The sequence below is a fragment of the Octopus bimaculoides genome, chromosome 4, assembly GCF_001194135.2.
Source record: "Octopus bimaculoides isolate UCB-OBI-ISO-001 chromosome 4, ASM119413v2, whole genome shotgun sequence".
NCBI classification, from domain to species: Eukaryota; Metazoa; Mollusca; class Cephalopoda; order Octopoda; family Octopodidae; genus Octopus; species Octopus bimaculoides.
Window position 1 is genome coordinate 100,182,022 of NC_068984.1, and position 24,056 is coordinate 100,206,077.

The window sequence follows — 24,056 nt, forward strand, 5'->3', positions numbered from 1 at the left end:
GTCGTCGTCGTCGTCGTCGTCGTCGTCGTCGTCGTCGTCGTCGTCGTCGTCGTCGTCGTCATTATTGTCATTGTTATTGTTATTGTTATTGTTATTATTTGAAATTTTGGCACAAGGCTAGTAATTTCAGGGGAGAGAGTAAGTTGATTACATCAATTTCAGTACTCAACAGGTACTTATTTTATCAACCCTGAAAGGATGTCAGGCAAAGCTGACCTTGGCAACTTTGCCTTGCAACTTTGCCTTGGCAACTTTGCCTTGGCAACTTTGCCAGGGTTGATAAAATAAGAACCAGTTGAGTAATGATAATAATTCTTTTTTTCTGTAAGCATATGGCCAGAAATTTTAGGGAAGGAGTCTCGTTGATTACATCAACCCCAGTGCTTGACTGCTACTTATTTTATTGACTCTGAAAGGATGAAAGGCAAAGTCAACCTTGGTGAAATTAGAACTCAGAATATAAAGATGGATGAAATACTGCTAAGCCTTTTGTCCAGCGTGCAAATGATTCTGCCATCCTGCCAGCTCACTGCCTTCACAACAACAACAATAGCAATAATAATAATCCTTTCTACTAAAGGCACAAGGCCTGAAATTATGTCGGGGAAAGACGTTGATTACATCGAGCCCCATTTCTTCACTGGTACTTAATTTTATCAACCCCAAAAGGATGAAAGGTAAAGTCGACCTCAGTGGAATTTGAACTCAGAACATAAAGACAGACGAAATGCTGCTAAATATTTTGCCCAGCATGCTAATGGTTCTGCCAGCTTGTCGCCTTAACAACAATAATAATAATAATCCCTTCTATTATAGGCATAAGGCCTGAAATTTGGGGGGAAAGGACTAGTCAATTATATTGACCCCATTGGTACTTATTTTATCGACCCCGAAAGGATGAAAGGCAAGTTTGACAATAATAATGATAGTGAGCTAGCATGTCAGTAAATACTCTATTTTTCTTTTCTTGCTAACTCACAGAAACTTCCAGGGAAGTTAAAAAAGATGTTTTCAGAGTTTGAAACCATTATGGACCCTTCTCGGAACCATCGTGTCTACAGACTGTCCATTTCAAAGATGCGTCCGCCGATCATCCCATTCATGCCTCTAATGATGAAAGGTAAGTGAGTTACTGTCTCCACCTCTGCACCCTGTTCATCTTTGTCTAAGAGTCATCAGTGTCACCCTCACCACCACCTTCACCTTTTTCTTTGTTTTCTTTATTCAGCCCAAGGTCAGCTATGACCATCTCTTCATATTTGTTCAATGTATATTTTGAAAAATTATAGTATTTGATTTGTAGGAGATTGATCAAGGCTGTGTATAGATTCTTATGTAGCATCACATGTTCTTAGCATGGAGCATTCCATGGACCTTTGTATCACAGCAAGTCTTTGTTCTACCTTCTTGACAGTAGTTCAAGTCTCATTTGTGTAGATAAGATGATGTCATTGAAGAGATTGGCAGATAGGGTCTTGTCCAGCTTTTCTCTGGGCCTCTCTTTAACTGAGACAAACACCTTCCATTCTGCTCTCTCTGCTTGAGATTTCAGCATTCATATCTTGACATATTTAATACCAGTCCTAAATAGTTGTATTTCTTCACCCCAACAATTTCATCACTACCCACCACTATTCAGCATTTTCAAATCATGTGTATTTTGAGGACTACTGCTGAACTTTGGGTGTCCAGCTCGGTCAACAAGATCTGTGGCTGATCATTGATTTCTGCAATGAGCATGATGTCATTTATGAATTAGAGGTGCTTTATTAACTCACTACTAATGTTGATTCCACCTTTCCAATTAGAGTCTCTGATCGCCCATTTCAAGACATGCTGTGATGAACTTTGGAATGATGGTATCTCTCTGTTTGATGCCATTCCTGGCTGGAACTCTTATGGATGATGACAGCAGACCTACATCCCAAATTCACTTCACTAAGAAGTTTGATGTATTATGACTCAATGCCTAAATGACTCAGTCACATGTGGGGGTAATCAGACCACTCTACGTTGGAACAATAAAATGTGTGTAACCAGAAGCTGCTAAGAATCTCAGGTACCTGAAGGCCGCCAAGAAGTAGAAGAATAAACCTCCAATCCTGCAGATACTTTGCTGCTTCAAATCAGCTGACTGATTAGAGTTCCACCAATTCTATGCTGAAAATCCTTTACATAATAAATGTATCATCTTCAACCCATCAAAAACAGCTGAGGGACTGACTATCCTCTTAGGACATGTCCCTTCACATCCTACAACTAAAATTCCTGACTTTAGTCCCCAAAACTCTTTGATCTCTGACTTATAGATGTGCCATCTCCTCCATCTCACATATATATTTATTCCCTCAGTCACACTGAGGAAATTTCTACACTGTCTTATTAATTTTTATTTCAATTTATCATCCATAGACATGACATTCACTCATGAAGGGAATAAAACATACTATGATGGCCTGGTGAACTTTGAGAAAATGGTAAGGCTTAATGTTTAACTTCTGTGTTTTTGTTAATATTTTTATGTTACTTCCTCAGGTAACTATGTATAGTGTGTGGGTGTGTATATATATATATATATATATCTATATATATATATATATATAATGCATACACATGCAAGCATACATGCATACATACATACATACAGCTGCCTTCCATTTTCATGTTTAATACAATTCACTTCAAGTTTCCTTTAAATTATACCCTCTACTCTGGGGTGTATCTCAAAATTCATCACCATTTCACACCATATTTTCCTTAACTCTCTACTGCAACTCTTTAGTATCTCAGGCATAGCATCATTGCATTCTTCTTCTATCTTTACATTCTTCTTCTATCTTTACATTCTTCTTCTATCTTTACATTCTTCTTCTATCTTTACATTCTTCTTCTATCTTTACATTCTTCTTCTATCTTTACATTCTTCTTCTATCTTTACATTCTTCTTCTATCTTTACATTCTTCTTCTATCTTTACATTCTTCTTCTATCTTTACATTCTTCTTCTATCTTTACATTCTTCTTCTATCTTTACATTCCAAGTTCATATTCCACCGAGGTTGACTTTGCTTTTCATCCTTTTGGTGTCGATAAAATAAATACCAGTGGAGCATTGTGGGGTGATATAATTGATTAACCCACTTCCCTGAACTTTCTGATCTTGTGTCAAAATTTGAAACCAATTACATTAAAATCATCAGACCCTTTCCTTCACACTTTCATGTAACTATCTAACTTGTGAGCTATCCCACTACTCCTAAGTTTCTCTACACTTTAGTTTACATAAGGCCTTCACTATTACAAGACCTGATTATGTAAAATCTGAACATTGTCATCATATGTCTTCCTTCAGCTATATCCTTCACTCTCTAACTTATCTCATCTCTGAGCTGTCTACACCAAGCATCTCTTGACATACATCAACGCTAGAGAACTTCTCCAAACTTTCACCAAACAACCCTAAATACCTTGAAGATGTAACTGTAGAGGAGACTGAAATAGTCTCTGATCATGTGTCTGCTAGACAATAGTTGACCAGCAGCCAAACAACAATAACAGTCTAAAGACTACATTCGTTCCCTTTCACTAATCATGATATCTCTCTTATATCATCTTTTGTTTAGATTCATGTCATTAACACCTCAGTCTAATTAATTTGTTTTTCATTTCCATTAGCATATGATTGCTCAGACGTTGAGAACTGTAAGATGCTGCCGAAGTATGCCACTAAGTAAGTACCAAATTTTTTCGTTTGTTTTATTTTTGTCAAATCTTTCTTAAATGCCATCATGGTTATATTTCTAATGAGCTGACCAACTTTGAGTTTTAATTAATTTTGAATATAATCAAGTTTTAGAAAAAGTTTATTATAATATCTGTAATTTTATATATGAGAAATTGTTTATCTGGTACCATGACAACACTGATGTAGCAGACCTTCCAACCATGACTGTTCCAATGTAAAACAAAGCTCTTTGCTCAAGAACACAACACACCACCTGGTCCAGGGATCAAACCCCCCCACACACACACACACACATATATATATACATACATACATTCATACATACATATATATATATATATATATATATATATATATATAAAATCAAGACAAAAAATGGAACAAGAACATAACAGGCAACAACAAAACATTCGGACAGTAGATGATACAAAAGAGGACAGGAAAAAACAAGGACAGGACATTCAGAGCTTTCAATCTTCAGTTGAGAAGCAGATCGTCCCTGCAGTTTCAGCAGGTTAATTTCAAGACTGCTCTAATCTAGCCGGCCCCAAAGAAATCTAAGCTAAGAGCACTAGATTCTTTGGAAGAAATCAAGCGAATGTATACAAAAACAAGGACGTAAAGTAAAAGAACGGAGAAATAGTACACAATTACAAATACAAATAACAGGACATTAACAACAGGTGTCTTTCGACTAAGGACGAATTAAATGAAGCTGGCATGTGTGGAAGTGAAAGCCTTACAGCAGGAACATAGAAGATGAAAGTCATGGGAAGAAATATGAGAGATGCTGCATGGATGGTAGTTGAACCAAGAAAGTAAGGTCAGGCTTGGCTGAACATCGGTCATGTGGAAGGAGAGGAGAGAGTTAGTGGGTAGAGGGATTGAAGAATTAGGGAGGGATGAGAAAGAAAGAAAAAAAGGGGGAGGTAAAGGAGGAGGGAAAGAGATGAGAATGAAGGGAGATATATGTTGTAAATTTAAGTGGAATGGGTGGAATTTCCATATTGTCATCTGTATTCTTTGGCTGTTCTTATTCTAACAGCTTCAGACTCAGATTCTTATTGATAAACTTTCTCTATAGGACACTAACAACTCAGCTGCACTATCCTTTATGAATTCTTCAAATCCCACATCATATGCAAATATTTAAGTAGCTGAAGAGTAAGATTACTGTCCATATCCTGAAATCATGCTTTACAAGTTTCCCCAAGTGCAAAATCTCATACCCAAAGGTAGCTGAAACATTAGGGATGGCTATTTATATATATTTTTGGATGAAATCTCTTGTGAATTAACATCAGATTCCTTGACAACAATGTAACCTTAATTTGACTAAGGTAACTTTGGCACAACAAGTAGCTAGTGGATTACTCCTCATTTGAGTAATTACTACATTTCAGTATGTAATATGGATTTTATCTACTCCATTCCCTAATTCTGGATATATATCATCATCGTTTAACGTTCAGTTTCCATGCTAGCATGGGTTGGACGATTTGACTGAGGACTTGCAAGCCAGAAGGCTGCACCAGGCTCCAATCTGATCTGGCAGAGTTTCTACAGCTGGATGCCCTTCCTAATGCCAACCACTCCAAGAGCATAGTGGGTGCTTTTACGTGCCACCGGCACGAGGGCCAGTTACCCGGTACTGGCAATGGCCACCTCAAAAAGGTGTTTTTTACATGCCACCTGCACGGGAGCCAGTCCAGCAGCACTGGCAACGACCTCACTCAAATGATTTTCTAACATGCCACCAGCACAAGTGCTAGAAGGCAACACTGGTAACGATTACACTAAAATGGTGCTATTTACGGGCCACTAGCATGGAAGCCAGACAGCTACTCTGGCAATGAACACGTTCGGACAGTGCTGTTAGTGCTCCACTGGCGCAGGTGCCAGTCATCGTGTATGGTTCAATTACGCTTTTGATTTCACTTGTCCCAACAGGTCTTCGCAAGCAGAGTTTAGTGTCCAATGAAGGAGAGGTTGGCATGGGTGCCAGTCGTCGGATTTGGTTCAATTTCGATTTCAGATTTCAAATTCCAAATTCACTTGCCTCAACAGGTTTTCGCAAGCAGGGCTTTTAGTGTCCAATGAAGTAAAGATATGAATTAGTGAGAGTTTGTGTTTTTGAGTTACTGCATTACCTGTTCCTTAATTAATATGTAAGCTGAACATGTCACAGATACTTTTAAGCTTAAACTAAAGCAAAAATCAACTTGACACAGTGTAACAAGGCTGCATTTTTGTGAATTACAAGTACAGTCCATCCAACTGGCTGCTATAAAGTTTGTTCACCCAATTTCACTTACAAGTTATGTGTCAACTTATGACATTTACCCAAGATGCCACACTGTGTCAACAAACCTGGAACCTCGTGGACTTCCTTACAATTCAAGAATACTGTGTATGTGTGCAGGTGTGCGTGCATGCATGTTTGTGTGTGTATACATACAGGCGTGGGTGCGTGGTAAGAAGTTTGCTTCCCAGTCTCATGGATCTGGGTTAAGTTCCACCGCACTTTTTTAATATAGCCCCTCGCAGGTGGATTTGTTAGACAGAAACTGAAAGCCCGGTTTGTGTGTCTGGATATTGCATGAAAACGAATGTCCCCGTCATGCAAGCAGTGTCCTTTCTTTCCAATCTTTCTTGCAAAACATGGCGAAATGTTACCTTGTTTGAAAACAGGTGTGGGTTGGCGACAGGATATGTAGAAAAACTGCCCCAACATTTTCGTCTGATTCATGGTTCTGGAAATATTGGACGTGAAAACCATCATGATGATAATGATATAAGTGCATGCGCACAGATACTTTCATACAGTTGTACAATGCTTTCAACATACTTGGAGGTGTATTCAACAAGCATTGTATATTTCACATAAGTTGAGAGTGACACAGCTTAAAAGATTGCATTCGTGGTTTTTAACGCATATAAGAAATTCGGTGGGAAGCGCAACGATTGATTATACTGAATCCAGTATTTGACTGGTACTGTATTTTACCGACCTCATAAACTATATACTGCAAGGCAATATTTGAAATATATTCATTTAACCAGCTAGAGTTATGTCCTCTTCATAGTTTTTAAGTATGTTGACATAATTACGTCCCTTCTAGGGTTTAATTAACAGAATTACTTCCCTTAGAATTTTGTTGGTTCATGAGTTATGTCCCTTTTATTAAAATCTTGATTCGTACTTGCTCACTTTCTTATGCTGATCATTACTAATTTCTATGAACTCTGTCCTTGTGCTGAACTTCATTAAAAATATTAATTCACATCTTTACACTGCAATTCTCATTTCTTTGAAGAAAAGCTATTCATCTCTCCTCACGAGGCACAAACTTGTATTACATTCTTCTGAGAGTTACATCCTTTAGTTGTTACTAACATAAAGCAATTGAATGAAAAAAATTCCAGTTTTAATTTTTGTGGCAAAAAGAAAATATAATTTTATCTCACACGATATTTGACTGACAATTTATCTTTCTCTGACGCTTTATTCAACTTTCATTACTTTTTTGTTTTTTTTATAAGTTTTATTATCCAATAATAGGAAAATATTTAACGATTTGTAATCTTGTCTTAATATTTTACGCATTTTTTAAAAAATTGTGTGATTAAGTGATGTAACAAACAAACAAAAAGAAAAGGAAATCATATGTAACTTTAATTAATTATCAAGGATACAAAAACAGTTTTCACCATTCCATATCATTGTTAGCAGAATCGTTTGAGCATCGGACAAAAAAGTTTGTGGTATTTGTTTCAACCCTTCATGTTCCGAGTTTAAATTGCGCAAAGGTCAACTTTGTCCTTCATCCTCTCTGGGTCAATGAAATAAATCATCATTCAAGAGAGATTGATTTAACGACTAACCCGCGAAATTTGTTATTATTGGGTTGTCCGGAAAGTTTGTGCCGTTTTATGGTAGCTTACCTTTTGACTTATTTGCCATGAAACCACCTCAATTCAGAGAAGAAGGTATTTTCAAATTAAGGGAAAGATGGAGATGCATTGTGCAACCAAATAGTTCATATTTGGTTGATTAAAAATGTAATGGCAAGTATTTATTGACCTTTTTCTTTCCTTTAAAAATCGGCACGAACTTTCCGGACAACGCAATATTTTTGCGGGGAGAAATTATGGTGAGCAATTGAAAGTGTTAAATATATTTATTTCAAACTAACAACGATTTATTCCTTTTGAACTCTTAGATTTGGATATACCAAGCAGTTCTGTGAAACCACCTTTTGAAGTTAAGGCTTATGTAAGGTCAGTGGAAAAAGATAATTCTTTTTATGCATCTTTCCTTTCTCAGTGAATTACTTTATTGCTTGCTTTATATTTAGATTGGTGAATAACCTCGTTGGGGGAGTGCCTGTAACTCAGTGTTGAAAAAATATTACAAGAGACCTTGCTTGAAAATCACTGGTGTTTTGATGAGAGATATACACATACCTAGGTACAGGCATGGCTGTATGGTAAGAAGCTCACTTCCCGACCATGTGGTTCTGGGTTCAGTCCCACTGCATAGCACCTAGGGCAAGTGACTGGACTTGGTAGATGGAAACTGAAGGAAACCCATCGCATATATATATATATATGCGTGTGTGTGTGTCTCTTTGTCTCTGTATTTATTCCCCCATCACTGCTTGACAACCAGTGTTTGGTGTGTTTATGTCCCCATAACATAGCAGTTTAGCAAAAGAGAATGATAGAATAAGTACTAGGCTTACGAAATAAGTCCCGGGGTCAATTAGTTTGCCTAAAAACCCTTCAAGGTGGTACTCCAGCCTAGTCACAGTCAAATAACTGAAACAAATAAAAGAATAAAAGAGTATATATTTCTAACAAATGCAACTCACATGGTTTCATGAATGTCAAGCTATGGAAAAAAGAAGCTTGTCTAAAGTACCACAGTGAGATTGAACTGGGAACGATGCAGTGATTCACAATGAAATGCCTTATAAAAACATCTCAACCATCAACTGCTTTGAACTTATATCTGGTTACAGAATCTTTCGCCATCTAGCTGAGTGGTTGTCTTCACTGAAGACAAACTTCAAATTTGCAACCTTCTATCTCAGTGTCTGAATCACAAAGTTTATTTGGCTTGCATTTTTGCCTGAATGGTTGGTGATAAAGTAGCTATCTGTTTTCCTGAAGTCCATATTATAAATAATTTGATCATTTGCATCCCAGAACTGCAAGAGACTTGGACTCACTTCATTCCATTTACCATAACCTTAATGTCTATGTACATCAGAATAGTAATCATGGCATTATTGCCCAACATGCCTATTCATGTCAACAGCTGCAAAAAGGAGTTTGTAGTTGTCTGTTATCAGAGTAGTTTGGAAGTAGGCCTCATAGAAACAGTTCTTTTACTCAATTGTCACATTTAATTGCAGAGTATACTGCTGTTGTTGTCTTGCCTGAGGTATATATTGCATCAACAACAGATGACAGTGAATGAGGCTGTCTCTATAGTACTAGATGGAGAAAGGGTGGGGAAGAGAGTCTGTGTTATATCAGACAGAAGGGGCAGGTAGCAAGACAAGTGAAGAGGCTTCATCTTTGTTAGGATAGTTTGAGTAATGGTTGGTCATAATTGTTATAGGGGATTGAGGCCACCATTCATGTGACTGTTCAGTAAGAGAGCATTGCACTATGTAGCAATTTTTTTCGTTTTCTTTTTTTTTTTTTGTCTTTCGTTAATAAGTATTATTTCCTATTTGCTTCTATCTAGATATCAAACGAAATGACTACTATTCCCTGCAAACTTTGCTTTTGTGATCTGGACATCAATGTTTTGAAATTGACCTACCATAAAAACCCATGTGATTTGCACACCTGTGTAATTTACGCCAATAATTTTCAGGATGAAATTTGTTAAAAAGAGCTTCTACTCATGTAAAATTTGCACCCACAAATTTTCAGAATTTCCGATATAGCCAGGGGAAAAAGGTTTTCAATTTAGTTATATTTAGCATAATTTCACTTACTTATGACTAGATTTTATTAAATTTTCATTAAATAAAAATAATTTCTGTTTAACAGGTATCATATTGAAAGCTATTAAATTACAAAGTGTTTGTGTTGTTTACAATAAACTTTATTTTACATTTCTTGCCCACAAGAGATTATGTCTGATCTTTTGCATACTGCTGTATGTCTTCTCAAATCACTATCACAGTAAAAGTTGTTGATAAGAATTACCAACAAAAACAAAGCTGATAAATACGCACAAGTGTTGCAAATTAAGTTTAATTACCAATAAACATCATCTTGAATGACACTTCATTCACCCGACAGAGGAAGGTGACCGATCAGACTGATTATATAAACAGAATTCTTTTTCACCTATTCTTGTCGGAAATTTTGATACAGGGTATCGAAATTTTAATCCCTTTCACACTTATAAAATGTCAAGCAAACTTTAAAATTTGTCATTACCATTATTGTCAGTATGGCCAGAATTTATGAATCGTTTACAGTGAAGGAGAAATTAAATATGTTGAATATGCATTTGAGCGTGGCAATACAGCTGCTGGAAGGCATTGTAATCTTAATGAAGCCAATGTTCAAAATTGGCATAAACAGTACGACAAACTTAAAACTGTACCTAGTAAATAAACGAAAATAAAAACAGACAATCACAATTATCCTTATCATTACATTTTTTTACAATCAGGAATATCCATATCACTATGTATGCCAATGGTGTTCCATTGCGATAGGTAAAAACTCCAAGCAATGTAAAATATGGCCCCAACCAGCATGAACATCGGACATGAAAAATTAGTTAACTATTCAATGGTTTTAGTAAACTTATACAGAAAAAATAAGCATTATACTATCCAGCATAAATAAAAGTCAACTTCATTATATTTAAGCCATTATTTTTTTCTGTAAAAACCTATTCTGACATTAAATGAGTCAACTTCTGGTATGAATGCTTACATTTTGTACGTCTTTTTCAACCAAAAAAATTTCAAAAAAAATTCTGGAAATGATCTACTCATGTACATTACACACCCACTAAAGTTGATTATTATTTTTGCAGAAAAATGTGTGTAAATTACATGGGTTTTTAAGGTATTTTTCATTACATTTCAGACATTCGGCACTGAGATGCTGAAGCAGAAATATTGTTATAGCAAATTCTCTACTCAATACCACAGATTTGCTTGTCAGTTGCTTGACCATAACCACTTCAGCATGTCCCTTAGTGGCTGACAATATGTGCATCTCTGATCATGAGCAGGAATAATGGGAGAGCATCACAGCCATATGCTGAGAGATATTCTTTAGTGTTTGAATAAATGTAACAAAAGCGAAGTTTGAAGGAAATATTAGCCATTTTTCATACTTTCTAAGGGCAAGCAAATAGAAAATAACAGTTGCTATCCAAGGACATAAATTGTGTTACATAGTATAGTATTTGTTCTAGTTACAGTAGTGTGTGTTTATATCTATTGCCAAAAATTTCAATATACTTGGCAATGTTAAATTATACCTGAACAGCCTATCTCAGTAAAATTCAATTTCTAAAATATGTTTTCTTCTATGTCTTTCAGAAATTTGTGTGTTATGGACAATCAACGAACATTAACACAACTCTCCCACAAACTTGAACCAAGACGAACATAACATTGGTTAAACTGAAGTGATTCAATCTGCAGAGAACTTCTGAATTTCAATCACAGATGACTAACTATCTTATCTTCACAGTTTATAAATTTCTACCACAGACAACTGGACATCCCAATTTCATGGTTCCTGGTTTCTACCACAGAGGACTGGATATCTTAACTTCATGGTTCTTGGTTTCTACCACAGTTGACTGGATATCATAATTCCACAGTTCCTGAATTTCTCTCACAGATGACAGGATATCTTAACTTCATGGTTCCTGATTTCTACCACAGATGACTGGATATCTCAACTTCACAACGACACGCTCACTGATATCTGGTGACACTGGAAAGAAATAAACCAGTAACAGAAAATTTTCTGCATTTTCTCTACAAACATCTTTCTAGATATTAATATGGTTTTAGGAATCAGAGAGAGAAAGAAAGAATGCAAAGAAACCAATTTGAATTCCAGAGAAATCAAAGTGAATCTCCTATATGCAACAGTTTTCAGTGGAGGTGCTTTCTTCTGTGAAAGATTAAGATTGAAAGCTTGAATCAAAAAATGCCATTTTCTTGATATCGGCAAATATTTAATTGACTTTACCACTTCATTCCACAGAAATAACAGTTCATATCATGAAACAACAGTGATACGTATGTGAAAATAGAATGTAACTATATTTTTTATCTGTGAGACAAAAATGCTACACTGTGTTAGGCACTAAAAGTCTGACAACTCTATAGTGAGCCCAGTGACATAAAGCTGGTCATCATATGGCTATTTTTTGACCAATCAATGTCTCTTGTAAGCCATTCACTTCATGAATCTTTTAAAGTTTACAACCAAATATGTCAGGGTCGACGAATCTATGGGAATATGTTCATTCTAGTATTTTTTTATAATTACTCAATTCATGCAAGGCCATATAATTGTTTTTGTTAATTAGATTCCTGTAAATTAGTTTTGGCATTGGTTATAGAGTTCTCTCTCATATTATCAGTGTTTATTGAAATGTTTTGCACTACATTAACTAACACTACAGACACACCACTGACACCACAGATATACACTACTACATTAACCACTGTTTCACATGACCGATAGGCCACTGATTCAAACCTTACATTAACCAACACTATACAAACACACCATTGTTTCACACAGCTCTATATACTATTACACAACAGAATGTGCAATGTGACTTCAGGGAAAGATGACTCCTGTCATATTTCATCCTTAAACGGGGACCACATATTTTATGTAGTAAAATTACTACAATATATGATGGTCAGCTATTGCTAGAAACTGGCCAAATGCTTGAAGTTGAATTCAATATTATAAACCCCTTATAAACTACAGATGTTGCTCCAAAGTCTATAATTAGGGACATCCTTGTCAACAGTATGACCAATATTGCTATTCACCACCATTGCCAACAACAACAATTGTTGTTGTAAGTCTGTCGTAGTCAGTTGTTTGTTAGCCTTTTTTAACACCTTCCCCCAATGTCTTGTATATGCTGTTATATCTATATTGGCCTCTCTATAAATCATATGAAATCCTTATTTTCTTCCCTAAAATAGAAAACAAATCAAATTTATAATAATTTTTCCAGTAATTTTTTTTTTTTAGTAAACTTCAAGTATGGAACAGTTTCATGGGATCCAAATCAGATTATGAATGGATTAGTTTCCTCTAACTGATAAATCTGGATTTGTACTCCAAATACAACATGTAAATTGTGATCTATTCCCAGATAAAACCATATAAATTCAAATCTATACCCAGATCACAGTGCATAAAGCAAAGTTTACACCCAGACTGAATTATCTTAAAAAGTTCAAACTCTCTTCCACTACATTTCCTTATTTGCTTACTAATAAGAAAGTTATGTCTTATATATGTGTACAAGACAACCTTTATCATATGATTGTTATTTACCTGTAACCATCGTCATGTCTGTTTTCTTAATATCAGAAGGTTTTGTCCCCTTGTAGTTGGCATGGGTGGGATAGATGGAATGGGTTATTTTCCTTCATTCTTGACCCATCCTCAGGTGTGCATGATTATAATTTCAGATCTATCTTAGTAACAACCTACATCAAATATTGAAAGTTTAATTAAGATTAAGTCTATAGTTCAGCTTGGCTTGTTCAATCTCCAGTTCTCATCAGATGTCGAATTGTTGGTACATCAATTGTACCAGACTGAATTTGAATTACAAACCTTTATTTCTAAACTGATTGTAATAATGTTCTTTATTCACTCAGCTACTGGTGCACAAACAGTCCAGTTTGGAATGATGTAGACATCCAGGAATAAGACACCTGATGGTTATTGGAGATCAAAACATAGTGTAAACATAGCACAGTAAATAAGGGTTGACAATATAGAAAATAATTATAATGTTATAAATACTTATTACCAAGTCTTCCTTTTGACCCCATCCCACACACTTCAACTCACAGCTCAGGCCTGTTGCCAGACTTTGGTGCCTGGGGGAGCTTCAGAATATTCTGAGTGAGCACTAATTTGTGATAATGCTAAAGTGGAGTTTCAAAATAAGTGTATCACTGTAAATCTGAAGATACACCATTGAATAGTGAGGGGGCAGTGCCGTCCAGTGCACCCCCTTAGTGAAGGGCATGACACAGCTACCTTCCAGTCACAAATTACTATCACAGATCATTCATTCACATGATACACCAACTGTCTTTAGTTCCAAATACATTCTCAGTTACCCAGTAACCAATCAATCATTCTTTGAAGTTAAATATTGCATATTCAGTTAACAATTACTCTTGTTATTCCTCTTCAGTTGCTGCTATTTCCCTCTGTTTATTCTTGGTCATTCACATCTCATATAGCCTCTGCCTTTATTTCTAGAGAGAGATTGTTGTTGTTGATAATGTTGTTAATTCTCTGAAACTCTTCCATTCCTCTTCCAACTTAGCCACTATGCTATCACTTGCTTCATTTGAAGCACTAATTACATCGCCTTGGTAACAAAACCTGTCTACAATTTGCAGCTGGTATAAATATAAACCATCTTACTTGAGTACTAGGTATCAAGCAAGGTGGATATAACATTAAACATAGTAGTAAGGGTATGTTTCAGTGAATGGAATTACACTGAAAAATATATTTGAAACTGAAAATTTGACCTTCCAGATTCTAAAAATGAATGTAACAAAAAAAAAAAAGACAAAAAAAAGAATTAACCCCAAATCTTCATGGAAACACAAAACCCTTGCCCAGATAAATCATCGATTCTAACCAAAGACAATGAAAACAAAAAGAAAAAAAAACCCTTAATTTAAATCCTTTCTTTGAATCTTTGCAATAAGGGTTTTTGTTTGTTTTTATTAAAGGAAAAATTATATTTCATATTTAAACAGATGAATACATGTGAAGGAAAGATGTGAGAGAGAGAGAGAAAGAGAGAAAGTATAATATGCATGTGAGGTTATCTGTTGTTGTTTTCATTATGGTATACCAGAGTACCAAATTGTATTGTTGAACTTTCAATGTGTTATGAAACAGATTGGCTTCAATTGTTTTTGTGAAAGTTTCAATCTTTACCTCACCATTTACAAGTGATGTGTTATGATCAGATCAGTGTGACATTTGCAAATATAAGTAAAACAATTTCATATCAAAGTTATAACTAAGTTGTTTGTTATTTCTGTTCCAATAACACACACCGTATTCAAGAGTTCTGTCATTATCATCATTTTAGTATCTACTTTTCCATGCTTACATGGATCAGATAAAATTAATTAAGACAGATTTTGTACTGCTAGATGGATGTTCTTCCTGTTGCCAACCCTCACCTGTTTCAAGCCTTCACCTGTTTCCAAGCAACGTAATATTTTCCTTTAGTCCGAACAGATTTTTGTGGAAGATTGCAAACACATGATAATGCTTTTATGCCTGTCTATGACATGAATATGATATTTTACAATTAGTGCACAAGGAAACACACATGTATGTATATATAAACAACAGGCTTTTTTTACTTTCTGTTTACCAAATTCCCTCACAAGGTTTTAGTCAATCTAGGGCAATAGTAGAAGACACTTGCCTAAGGTACTGCATAATGTGACTGAACTTGAAACCACAGCCTATCTTTAGATTGATGATTAGCAGTCATACAGTAGCAACAATACATGTCAAGACTTTTGTCACAAATTGATAACAGTAATTATTGCACTAAGTAGCAAGTTCTTGGATAATATAAATGCACTATAAGCATATATCTATCATTGCAGTTGAAGTATTAGCTGACATGGTGTTTGTAACTGAATACATCAAACAAATGTAAACACAAATCTATACAATTCCCTTTTGAGTAGGAAAAAGGAAATCAGACTGACCAGTTTCATTTCTATTTGGAAAAGCTCTTTAGGCATCATGTAGTTGCTTGTTATTTGTCTTGGAAAATATTTTGTGTGTGTGTGTGTACATATACACAGAGTCGCTAATATCAAGAACCCCACTAAACTGGAAAATCTAATCTGCATAGATAATGCTCTACTGGTAGGTATATTAATTTACTGAATAAACAGCATGTTAATGGATAATATTATGAACTATAGTACTGTGTAACAAATTTTTTATTTACTTATTTATTGTCTTTTTTTTTTTGTCTTTGGTCAGTGAGTGTTATTTCCTATTTGCTTCTATCTAGAAATCAAAGGAAATGACTAGTCTTCCCTTCAAACTTTGCTTTTTTGTCCTAGACATCAATGTTTTGAAACTGACCTATTTTTCATTACATTTCAGACAAATTCATCACTAAGTTGCTGAAGCAGAAATATCATTATAGCAAATATTCTGCTTAATACTACAAATTTGTTTGTCAGTTGCTTGACCTTAACCACTTGAGCATGTCACTTAGTGGCTGACTATATGTGCATCTCTGATCAGGAACAGGTGTAGTGGGGGAGTATCATAGCCATGTGTTGAGAGGGATCTGTTGAGGTTTGAATAAATGTAACAAAAGCAAACTTTGAAGGAAATATTAGCCATTTTTTATACTTTCTAAGGGTAAGCAAATAGGAAATAACAATTACTACCTGAAGACAAAAATCGTGTTACACAGTTTAATGTGTGTCATAGCTGTAGTTGGCTGACACCTCATGTCAGTCATAGTTGGCTGACACCTCATGTGTAAATTGATTACACCAGACATAAGAAAATAAAATGTCTGTACAATGTATTTATGGAGGTTGATATAAGCATGCATATTTACCCAATGCATTCATTTATACACAAAGTGTCAGCTAATACTACATTTACAATAGTATATTACAGTAGATTTATATCAAATGGCAATACGCCTTGCAAATTTATATTTGAAATACATATCAAAGCATTATGATACATTACCAATAAATATTTTAGTCCATTTAGTTTGATAACACATCACAACGATTTGTGATACATCTCATAGTTGTGTCATACATCAACACTGCATTTCTGACATCTGTCATATATTGACACATTTCTACAACAGAGCAGCACTACATCTCACAGTTGTGATGTGCACCTCAGTCTTCCATCTTACACTAAGAGAAAGATTGTTTTCCTTCATTATCTCAGATAAGGGACTTAATAGACATGTTAGACTACACCATGAAGAATATGGCCAATATACAAGGTGTGATGAAGGATTGGTATTGTGTGATACAAATGATCTCACCATCTCCAACCCATGTTTTAGAAAGCTGACCAGATGAATACACAGGCCAAATAGACTCCATACTCACTAGAAAAAAAAAAGAAGAGAAAACTAGTATGAACATTAAAAGATTTCCCTGGTGAACAATGTAATACTTAACATTAGTGACATCATAAGAACTAGACAGTCTCAGATATGTAAGACAAACTGGAGAAGGGAAATAGAGAAATTAAAAGCTACTTCTACTATATGTAATCTCAAAGATGTACTAAGTAACAATTTTATAGAGAAGATGTAGGCCAAACAGAGGGTGATATAGCGGCTTATTGGTACAGTCCATGCATACTTAAGAAAAAAAACCAAGTAGGCCTGATAAGTAGCAAAAAACATTACTATGTAGCTACTAAAAGAGAAGGCTAAAATCAGACGTATCTATCGGGGAAATAAACTGATTGCATGAGGTTTGCCAGTGAGAGAATCAGAAATATGAACTGTTCAAGCAAGCCTGTGATTCCAGCCATGACCATCAGGTCTTTCTAACGAATATGAAGGTCTATATCATCAAATATGTTGTATTCTATGGAGCATGGTGATTAGGCTTCTATTTCTAGCAGGTTGAACGACTACCATAAAGGTTTCTTCATTAGCTTGAATTCTATAATTGATCAGTGTAGCAACAGCATTATCAACTATTACACAACAAGCATATACTTTAGAGTGATGCTATGAGAATGGTTATAATTACAAAGAAAATTAACTTAGATGATATGCAGTTTGAGTTTGTGCTTTTTAATGAGACAATTCCAAAAGTTTTTAACAAAGAGCAAGTGGCTATACCTGACATTCATTGACCTGGAGAAAGCCTCTGACAGGATATCACTCTATAATCTGTTGGTCACTAAGGAAACTGAAGAATGCTTGTCATGTGTGGTGGGATCTAGTCAGCAAGTTAAGGAGAGCTAGTAACAAGCTCTGGTGAAATCATTGGTAGATGTGGTGAGATTACTGGCAGGTTTATCAGCTAAGAAGACCTATAAAATAGATTCTTTCAACTTCTGAGAAGGTTACAAGAAATAATTGAGTTTCTCTTTCTAAAGTGACCAAATTATCAATAGAGAATTGTTGTGAAAATACAGTAGCAAAGCGGAAAAAGTCCAGATATCTTTTTTTTTTTTTTTTGGTAACCAAAAAAGATTCTCTTATTTGGGTAAAAGCCAAGTTGAATGACATGTAAAACATGCTTTTTCTGAAGATGTACAGCTAGTCTGCAAAGATCACCAACAGAACCTGCTCACCAAAACTTTGGATCTACTCCTGAAACAATTATTAGTGTTACTACTGAGCAATCTTTAAGCAACTTTGATCATGCTATAATCATTGCCTATCTGTCCCTTATGGGCAGTAGCAAAAACCACAGCCATCTCCAAACTGCTTGCTTTGACTGGAATAAAGCAGACTGGAACTCTTACTGCACCAAACTGGCTGCAATTTTAGAACTCTGGAGATGTGAACACTATACTTCAGAGCATCTTGAACTCAATATGGATAGCATGTGCAGCATCAGTTCCATGTAAGCACAAAAAGCATCCAAAAAGTGAAATTTGGGAGACTGCAGCAGTCAGACTTGCCAGGAAAGAATGCTGTAATACTGAATGGGATCACAGACTGCATAAATCAGATATGAATAGGTAAAAGAGCAATAAATCATTCAACTATCTCAAGCAGGTGACAAAAAAGGGCAGTACTTGAATTTGAGCAGTGCATAGCAACCAACCCTGACAGTAAGGTGTCCAGAAATATGTACATTCAAAACAGAGACCTCACTCCCCAGTTGGTCCTCTTCACAACCTCTACACAAGCCAGATTACTGACAATCCCAAAGAATGTGGAGAACTCATTGCTGAATGCTATGCAGGCATTTTTATTATTGAAAACCAAAACATACCATGTCCACCACCTCTGACACCAAATTCCATAACAACTATGGAATTTACACCTGCAATGCTGTGATGTCACCTTAAGAATAAGTGCAACTATGCCTCTCCTGGTCTCGATGGTGTTACATACCTACTTCTGAAACGTGGTGGGTACTTTTTTCTGCACCAGCTTTCACTGTTCTTTCAGTTCTGCTTTAACAACAGTGCTACTCTGGAGCAATAGAAAACTGCCAGTGTCATTCCTCTGTTCAAAAAGGGTGACCACACATTGCCTGTCAACTATCATCCATTCAGTCTTACTAGTTGCATTGCAAAACTGATGGAATCCTGTGTCAAGAAACACTCTGGAACTTCTGGAATTCTCACAGCCTTATCTGGCCATCGCAATTTGGATGTATCCCTAACTCCAGCTGCTGTGATCAATTTATCGAGTTTCTGGAAGACATCACCCGGGTCACTGATGGTGGCTCATGGGTGGATGTTGTTTACCTTGAATTTGCTAAAGCTTTTAATTCTGTGCCACATAACTGTTCAGAGATGTGCAACCAAGTGAACACCCTCCATTAGGCATCCACCATACTCTGAACGCCTTGCTTCCTTGGCCATAGATACATTATTATTATTATTTAAATATGACTTCAACTAACCAGCTTTTATTGAGGCCCTACAATACGAGGTGGTATCAAATAGTTCACAGACTAGTTCTGTAGCCTGCCAACAGATGACAGCACATGGTGGAGTGCACAGTGAGAGCTAGTAGGGACCTTCATGGGGCAGTGTACCAAGTGACATCACTGTGTTTACTTCACAAGTTGTGAAATTTGTGTTTTTTGGATCACATGTATGCTGTAGTCTGCCATTTCGTCATGGATAGGAACAAAGTGCCAATGTCAAATTTTGCATTAAACTTAAGAAGTCTGCTACAGAGATATTGAGCATGCTTTGGGTAGCTTACAATGTTGAAGCAATGGATCGTACATAATGTATCAAGTGGCATGGGCACTTCAGAAGTGGAAGAACATCCCTGGAAGACCTGCCACAAGTGTCATCTTTGGAAATGTGGTATTGTGCACCAAGAATTCATCCCCCAGGGCCAGAATGTCAAACAAGAGTTCTACTGTGACATTTTGTCGAGGGAGGACATTAAGCAAAAGTGACCAAATCTGTGGAGCATGAAGAATTGGATTCTTCACAATGTCAATGTACCCTGTCTCTGAGCTGTCCTCACTTGTGAGTTTCTTGCCAAAAACAACATGGTATCACTTCTGCACTTGCCCTATTTGCCAGATTTTGCATCTGCAGACTTCCATCTCTTCCCTAAGATGAAAATGCAGCTCTAAGGTCACTGTTTTAGCACTGATATAGAAATCCAGAGTGAATCGCAGAAGGTCCTTGACTCACAGAAAACAACTTCCAGACCAGATTCCAAAAGTGGCAGAAATTCCGGGACCAGTGAATTGCTGTGCAAGATGACTATTTTGAAGGAGGTGATGTTAAAACTTATGTAAATAAGTTATTTACTAGAACTTTTTGATACCACCACATATAGAAAATTTTTGGTGGCAAATGTAATAAATATCCTGCACAAATTTCCTTTTCACATAGCAACATGTTTATAAGTATCTCCTCATAAGACTAAATTTTATCCTAAATCTTTCCATCCTCTATAGCAGTCTATCTAATTGATTTTAAATGTTGGCACAAAGCCAACAGGGTAGCGGGTAAGTCAATTACAATGATCCCATGTTCAACTGGTACCTATTTTATCAACCCCAAAAAGATGAAAGGCAAAGTTGACCTCAGTGGAATTTGAACTCAGAACATGAAGACGGATGAACTGCCACTAAGCATTTTGCCTGGTGTGCAGATTCTGTCAGCTCCTTATAGCAGTATATCTAATTAAAAAGCAAGATGTCTCTAAATAAAACCCGTTCAATACATGCATCATTCCTTTGTAAAACCTAAATGAGCTTCCCTTGTTTTCTACCTAATTATCTTTTTGTGAAGAAATAATGTAATGACTTCAACTAACCAGCTTTTATTGAGGCCCTACAATACGAGGTGGTATCAAATAGTTCACAGACTAGTTCTGTAGCCTGCCATAATGTAATGAAATCATAATGTAAACCCAGAAGAAATGCCACTTAGGCCTTTTGTCTGACATGATAATGATTCTGCTAGTTTGTTGCCTTTTATGTGAAAAAAATAATAGTTTCAAATTTTGGCACAAGGCCAGCAATTTCAGGGGTAGTGGGTAAGTTAATTACATCAACTAGTACTCATTTTATTAACCCCCAAAAGGATGAAAAGCAAAGTCGATCTCAGAATTTGAACTCAGAATGCCAGATAAAATAACTCAGAATGCATTTTGCCCAACGTGTTAACAATTCTGCCAGTTCAACGCCTTCTATATGAAGAAATAATAAGAAAAAATAGAAGGCAATGTTTGGGCTAAATGCTTTGTTCCCATCCTGTAGACTAGCTAATACATGAAGCATTAAACTGGACAGTCAGAGGTACGAGAAGAAGTGCTGAGAACAATGCAGAGTGAAAGAAAAGATCATGAGTAGACAGAAGCTGAAACAACAGCACAGACGATTCTGTTGCAAATACAGAAGATTCTTTGCATCAAGTAGATGCAGGAGCAAAAACAGCTATCTATCGATCCATTCACCTATCTATCTATCTATCTATCTTTATGGACGAACGGTAGACGTATCGGCTCCGTAAGTTTTGCCTTGTTTATGCTTTCAAAAGTTTGTATTTAAATTGAATTTTATATAGAAAGTTGTACAACAACTCATAGATTCTGTGGTGCAACTTCTTTGCAACGGAAATCTGCCCTGTGTGGCATATTTCCGCATTTTAAAAATTTATTTGGGCTTTCTTAGACATTTTTGTTTTTGAGAATGGCGTCTTCAAGCCATGAAGGTGATCCTTCAACGAACGCTGAATTTTGCAGCGTGTCGTTTGACATTGACTTTCCTTACACTCCTTTCCTCACATTTAAACGAAGGAATGAAGAAAAGGGGAAAAGACATCACACACACAGATACAAGTGTTAACATGAACGTTAACACCGCCACCACCACCAACAACAACAACAACAACAACAACAACAGCAGCAGCAGCAGTTCAACTCAGCCTTTGCTCTCTTCACTAGCAGCAACCGAAAGAGAGAAAGAAAAAATGAAAACGAGCCACAACACCACTGACACAGTCACAAATGCCACATCTGCCACCAATACCAGTGCCAGCACCAGCAACAACAATAACAACAATAACAAAAAAAAAACTTTGCTGAAGCTTTCAAGCAAAAAGAAACTATTGTGTCATACACGACAAGAGAAATAATAGATATGAGAAGGTTAATCACTAAAGAAAACAATGAAATACATTTAAACATACCCGAACATACATTGCAAGAAACAAATAAAAAACCCATTATATACAAAGTAATAAATACTAAAAGTAGAAGGCCAGTACAGACAAAATTCAGAAATGTCTAAATTTAATATGGTCTGATAAAATATACATCACATGGTGGCATAAATATGCCCATGTCCAAGTGATTTTTCGAAATGAAGAGTTAGCAAAGAAATTTTCAACGCTAACTCTTCAAACACAAGAAATAACTATGATACCTAGTTACCTTGGTCAAAAGGTAACAAAGGTAACAATAAAACATGCACCTCCAACAATAGACACACTATGGTTGCTATCGGACATATGGGTCGACATGGACAATATTAATATCCTCCAAATCACCGTTGGAAAAAACAACTGAACAGGAAAAACTATACAAATCCTGTTCCACACAAACGAAGAAGAAATACAAAAAATTCCACCTTACATCCGTGTATCACCAAACCAAAAATTATATGTAGTGGTAGAGGGCAGGCGGCCTCGCTGTTACTTATGTGACAGCGAGGCACACCTCAAAAAGGAGTGTCCGACTGCCCTAAAAACACGACAACAAGAACTAACAAAACCCATAAAAAAAGCCTTGCTGCCCACACCGCCATCCACACAAAAAACAACAACAAAACCAACATCAACAACATCAACGAAAGAAAAAAACCACAAAAACTGCAAAATCAACAAAGAAGAAGAAAAAAAAAGAAAAGACAATACAAAAACTGACCCCCCTTCCCCCACATCACTTACACCACAACCAAAAATTCAACAACCAGCAACAACAAAAACAACAACACAACCACTTAGACAAGCAAACACAGATCCATACAACATGCCCCTACCCCTTCCGATTCCTCAGATATTTCGTCTGAAAACGAGGAAAGTAATGAGGAATGGAAAATAGCCCAAAAACGAAGGCGGAAGAGGAGCAAAAGAAAGAAAAACAAACACCAACAAAGCAGGGAGATTCGCATCTCCCGAAAATACTCCCAACTGCTACACGATCGACACCAATAATAACAGCAAAAACAAAGCTCACAGCAATAGACACTACAAACACAGAGTTGATGAAATACATCAACCCTAAAACAAACATTACAAATAACGACATCAAAACAAACAATCACCCACACACAACACCGCCAAAACAAATAAAAATATATCGTATAACACCAGCATTGCAACACAAAATAAAATCCCTCTACCCCAATGCGGTAGGGGGATGTCAAAAATATTTGTGCAAGAAATTGTGCAACAGCCTCCTAGGTGAAAAATCCAAGGAGGAGACAAAACTTTCAAACAGTAAGTAACCCACTGTTCCTTTCTTTTTGTGCTTTAAAGCACATATTTCAATAGAGTCATGCTCAAAATTGGTTGTGTAAATGCGCGTGGCTTGGAAACAAGGGTACCTCTTAAATGATACCAAGTCACATAACTTGGGAATCATAGCCATAAGTAGACCAGACTCCATGAGCCGCGAGCCCTAAAGTTCATGTTTGGTGGACAATTCAACATTTATTTTTCTCCCTGTCTGCCGAGGATGGGCGGTAATGGTACGGCGGTTCTTTTTCGCAAGAGTCTGGATCTCGAAGCAAAGACGATATTCATAGACCCGGAGGGTAGAC

General features: G+C 36.2%; 1 protein-coding gene across 2 annotated transcripts in view; it reads left to right on the plus strand.

Moving 5' to 3' along the window:
* The window catches only part of LOC106867327 (rap guanine nucleotide exchange factor 4), a 139,472-nt gene extending 124,411 nt beyond the window's left edge, over positions 1-15,061 (plus strand). For both annotated transcript variants that reach the window (XM_014912167.2, XM_052967308.1), the window contains 5 exons: positions 982-1,120; positions 2,413-2,477; positions 3,675-3,729; positions 7,968-8,025; positions 11,334-15,061. In XM_014912167.2, the coding sequence (XP_014767653.1) occupies positions 982-1,120; positions 2,413-2,477; positions 3,675-3,729; positions 7,968-8,025; positions 11,334-11,406 (390 nt within the window). In that variant the 3' untranslated portion in view covers positions 11,407-15,061. The remainder of the gene's footprint in view (positions 1-981; positions 1,121-2,412; positions 2,478-3,674; positions 3,730-7,967; positions 8,026-11,333) is intronic.
* Positions 15,062-24,056: the final 8,995 nt, after the last annotated feature.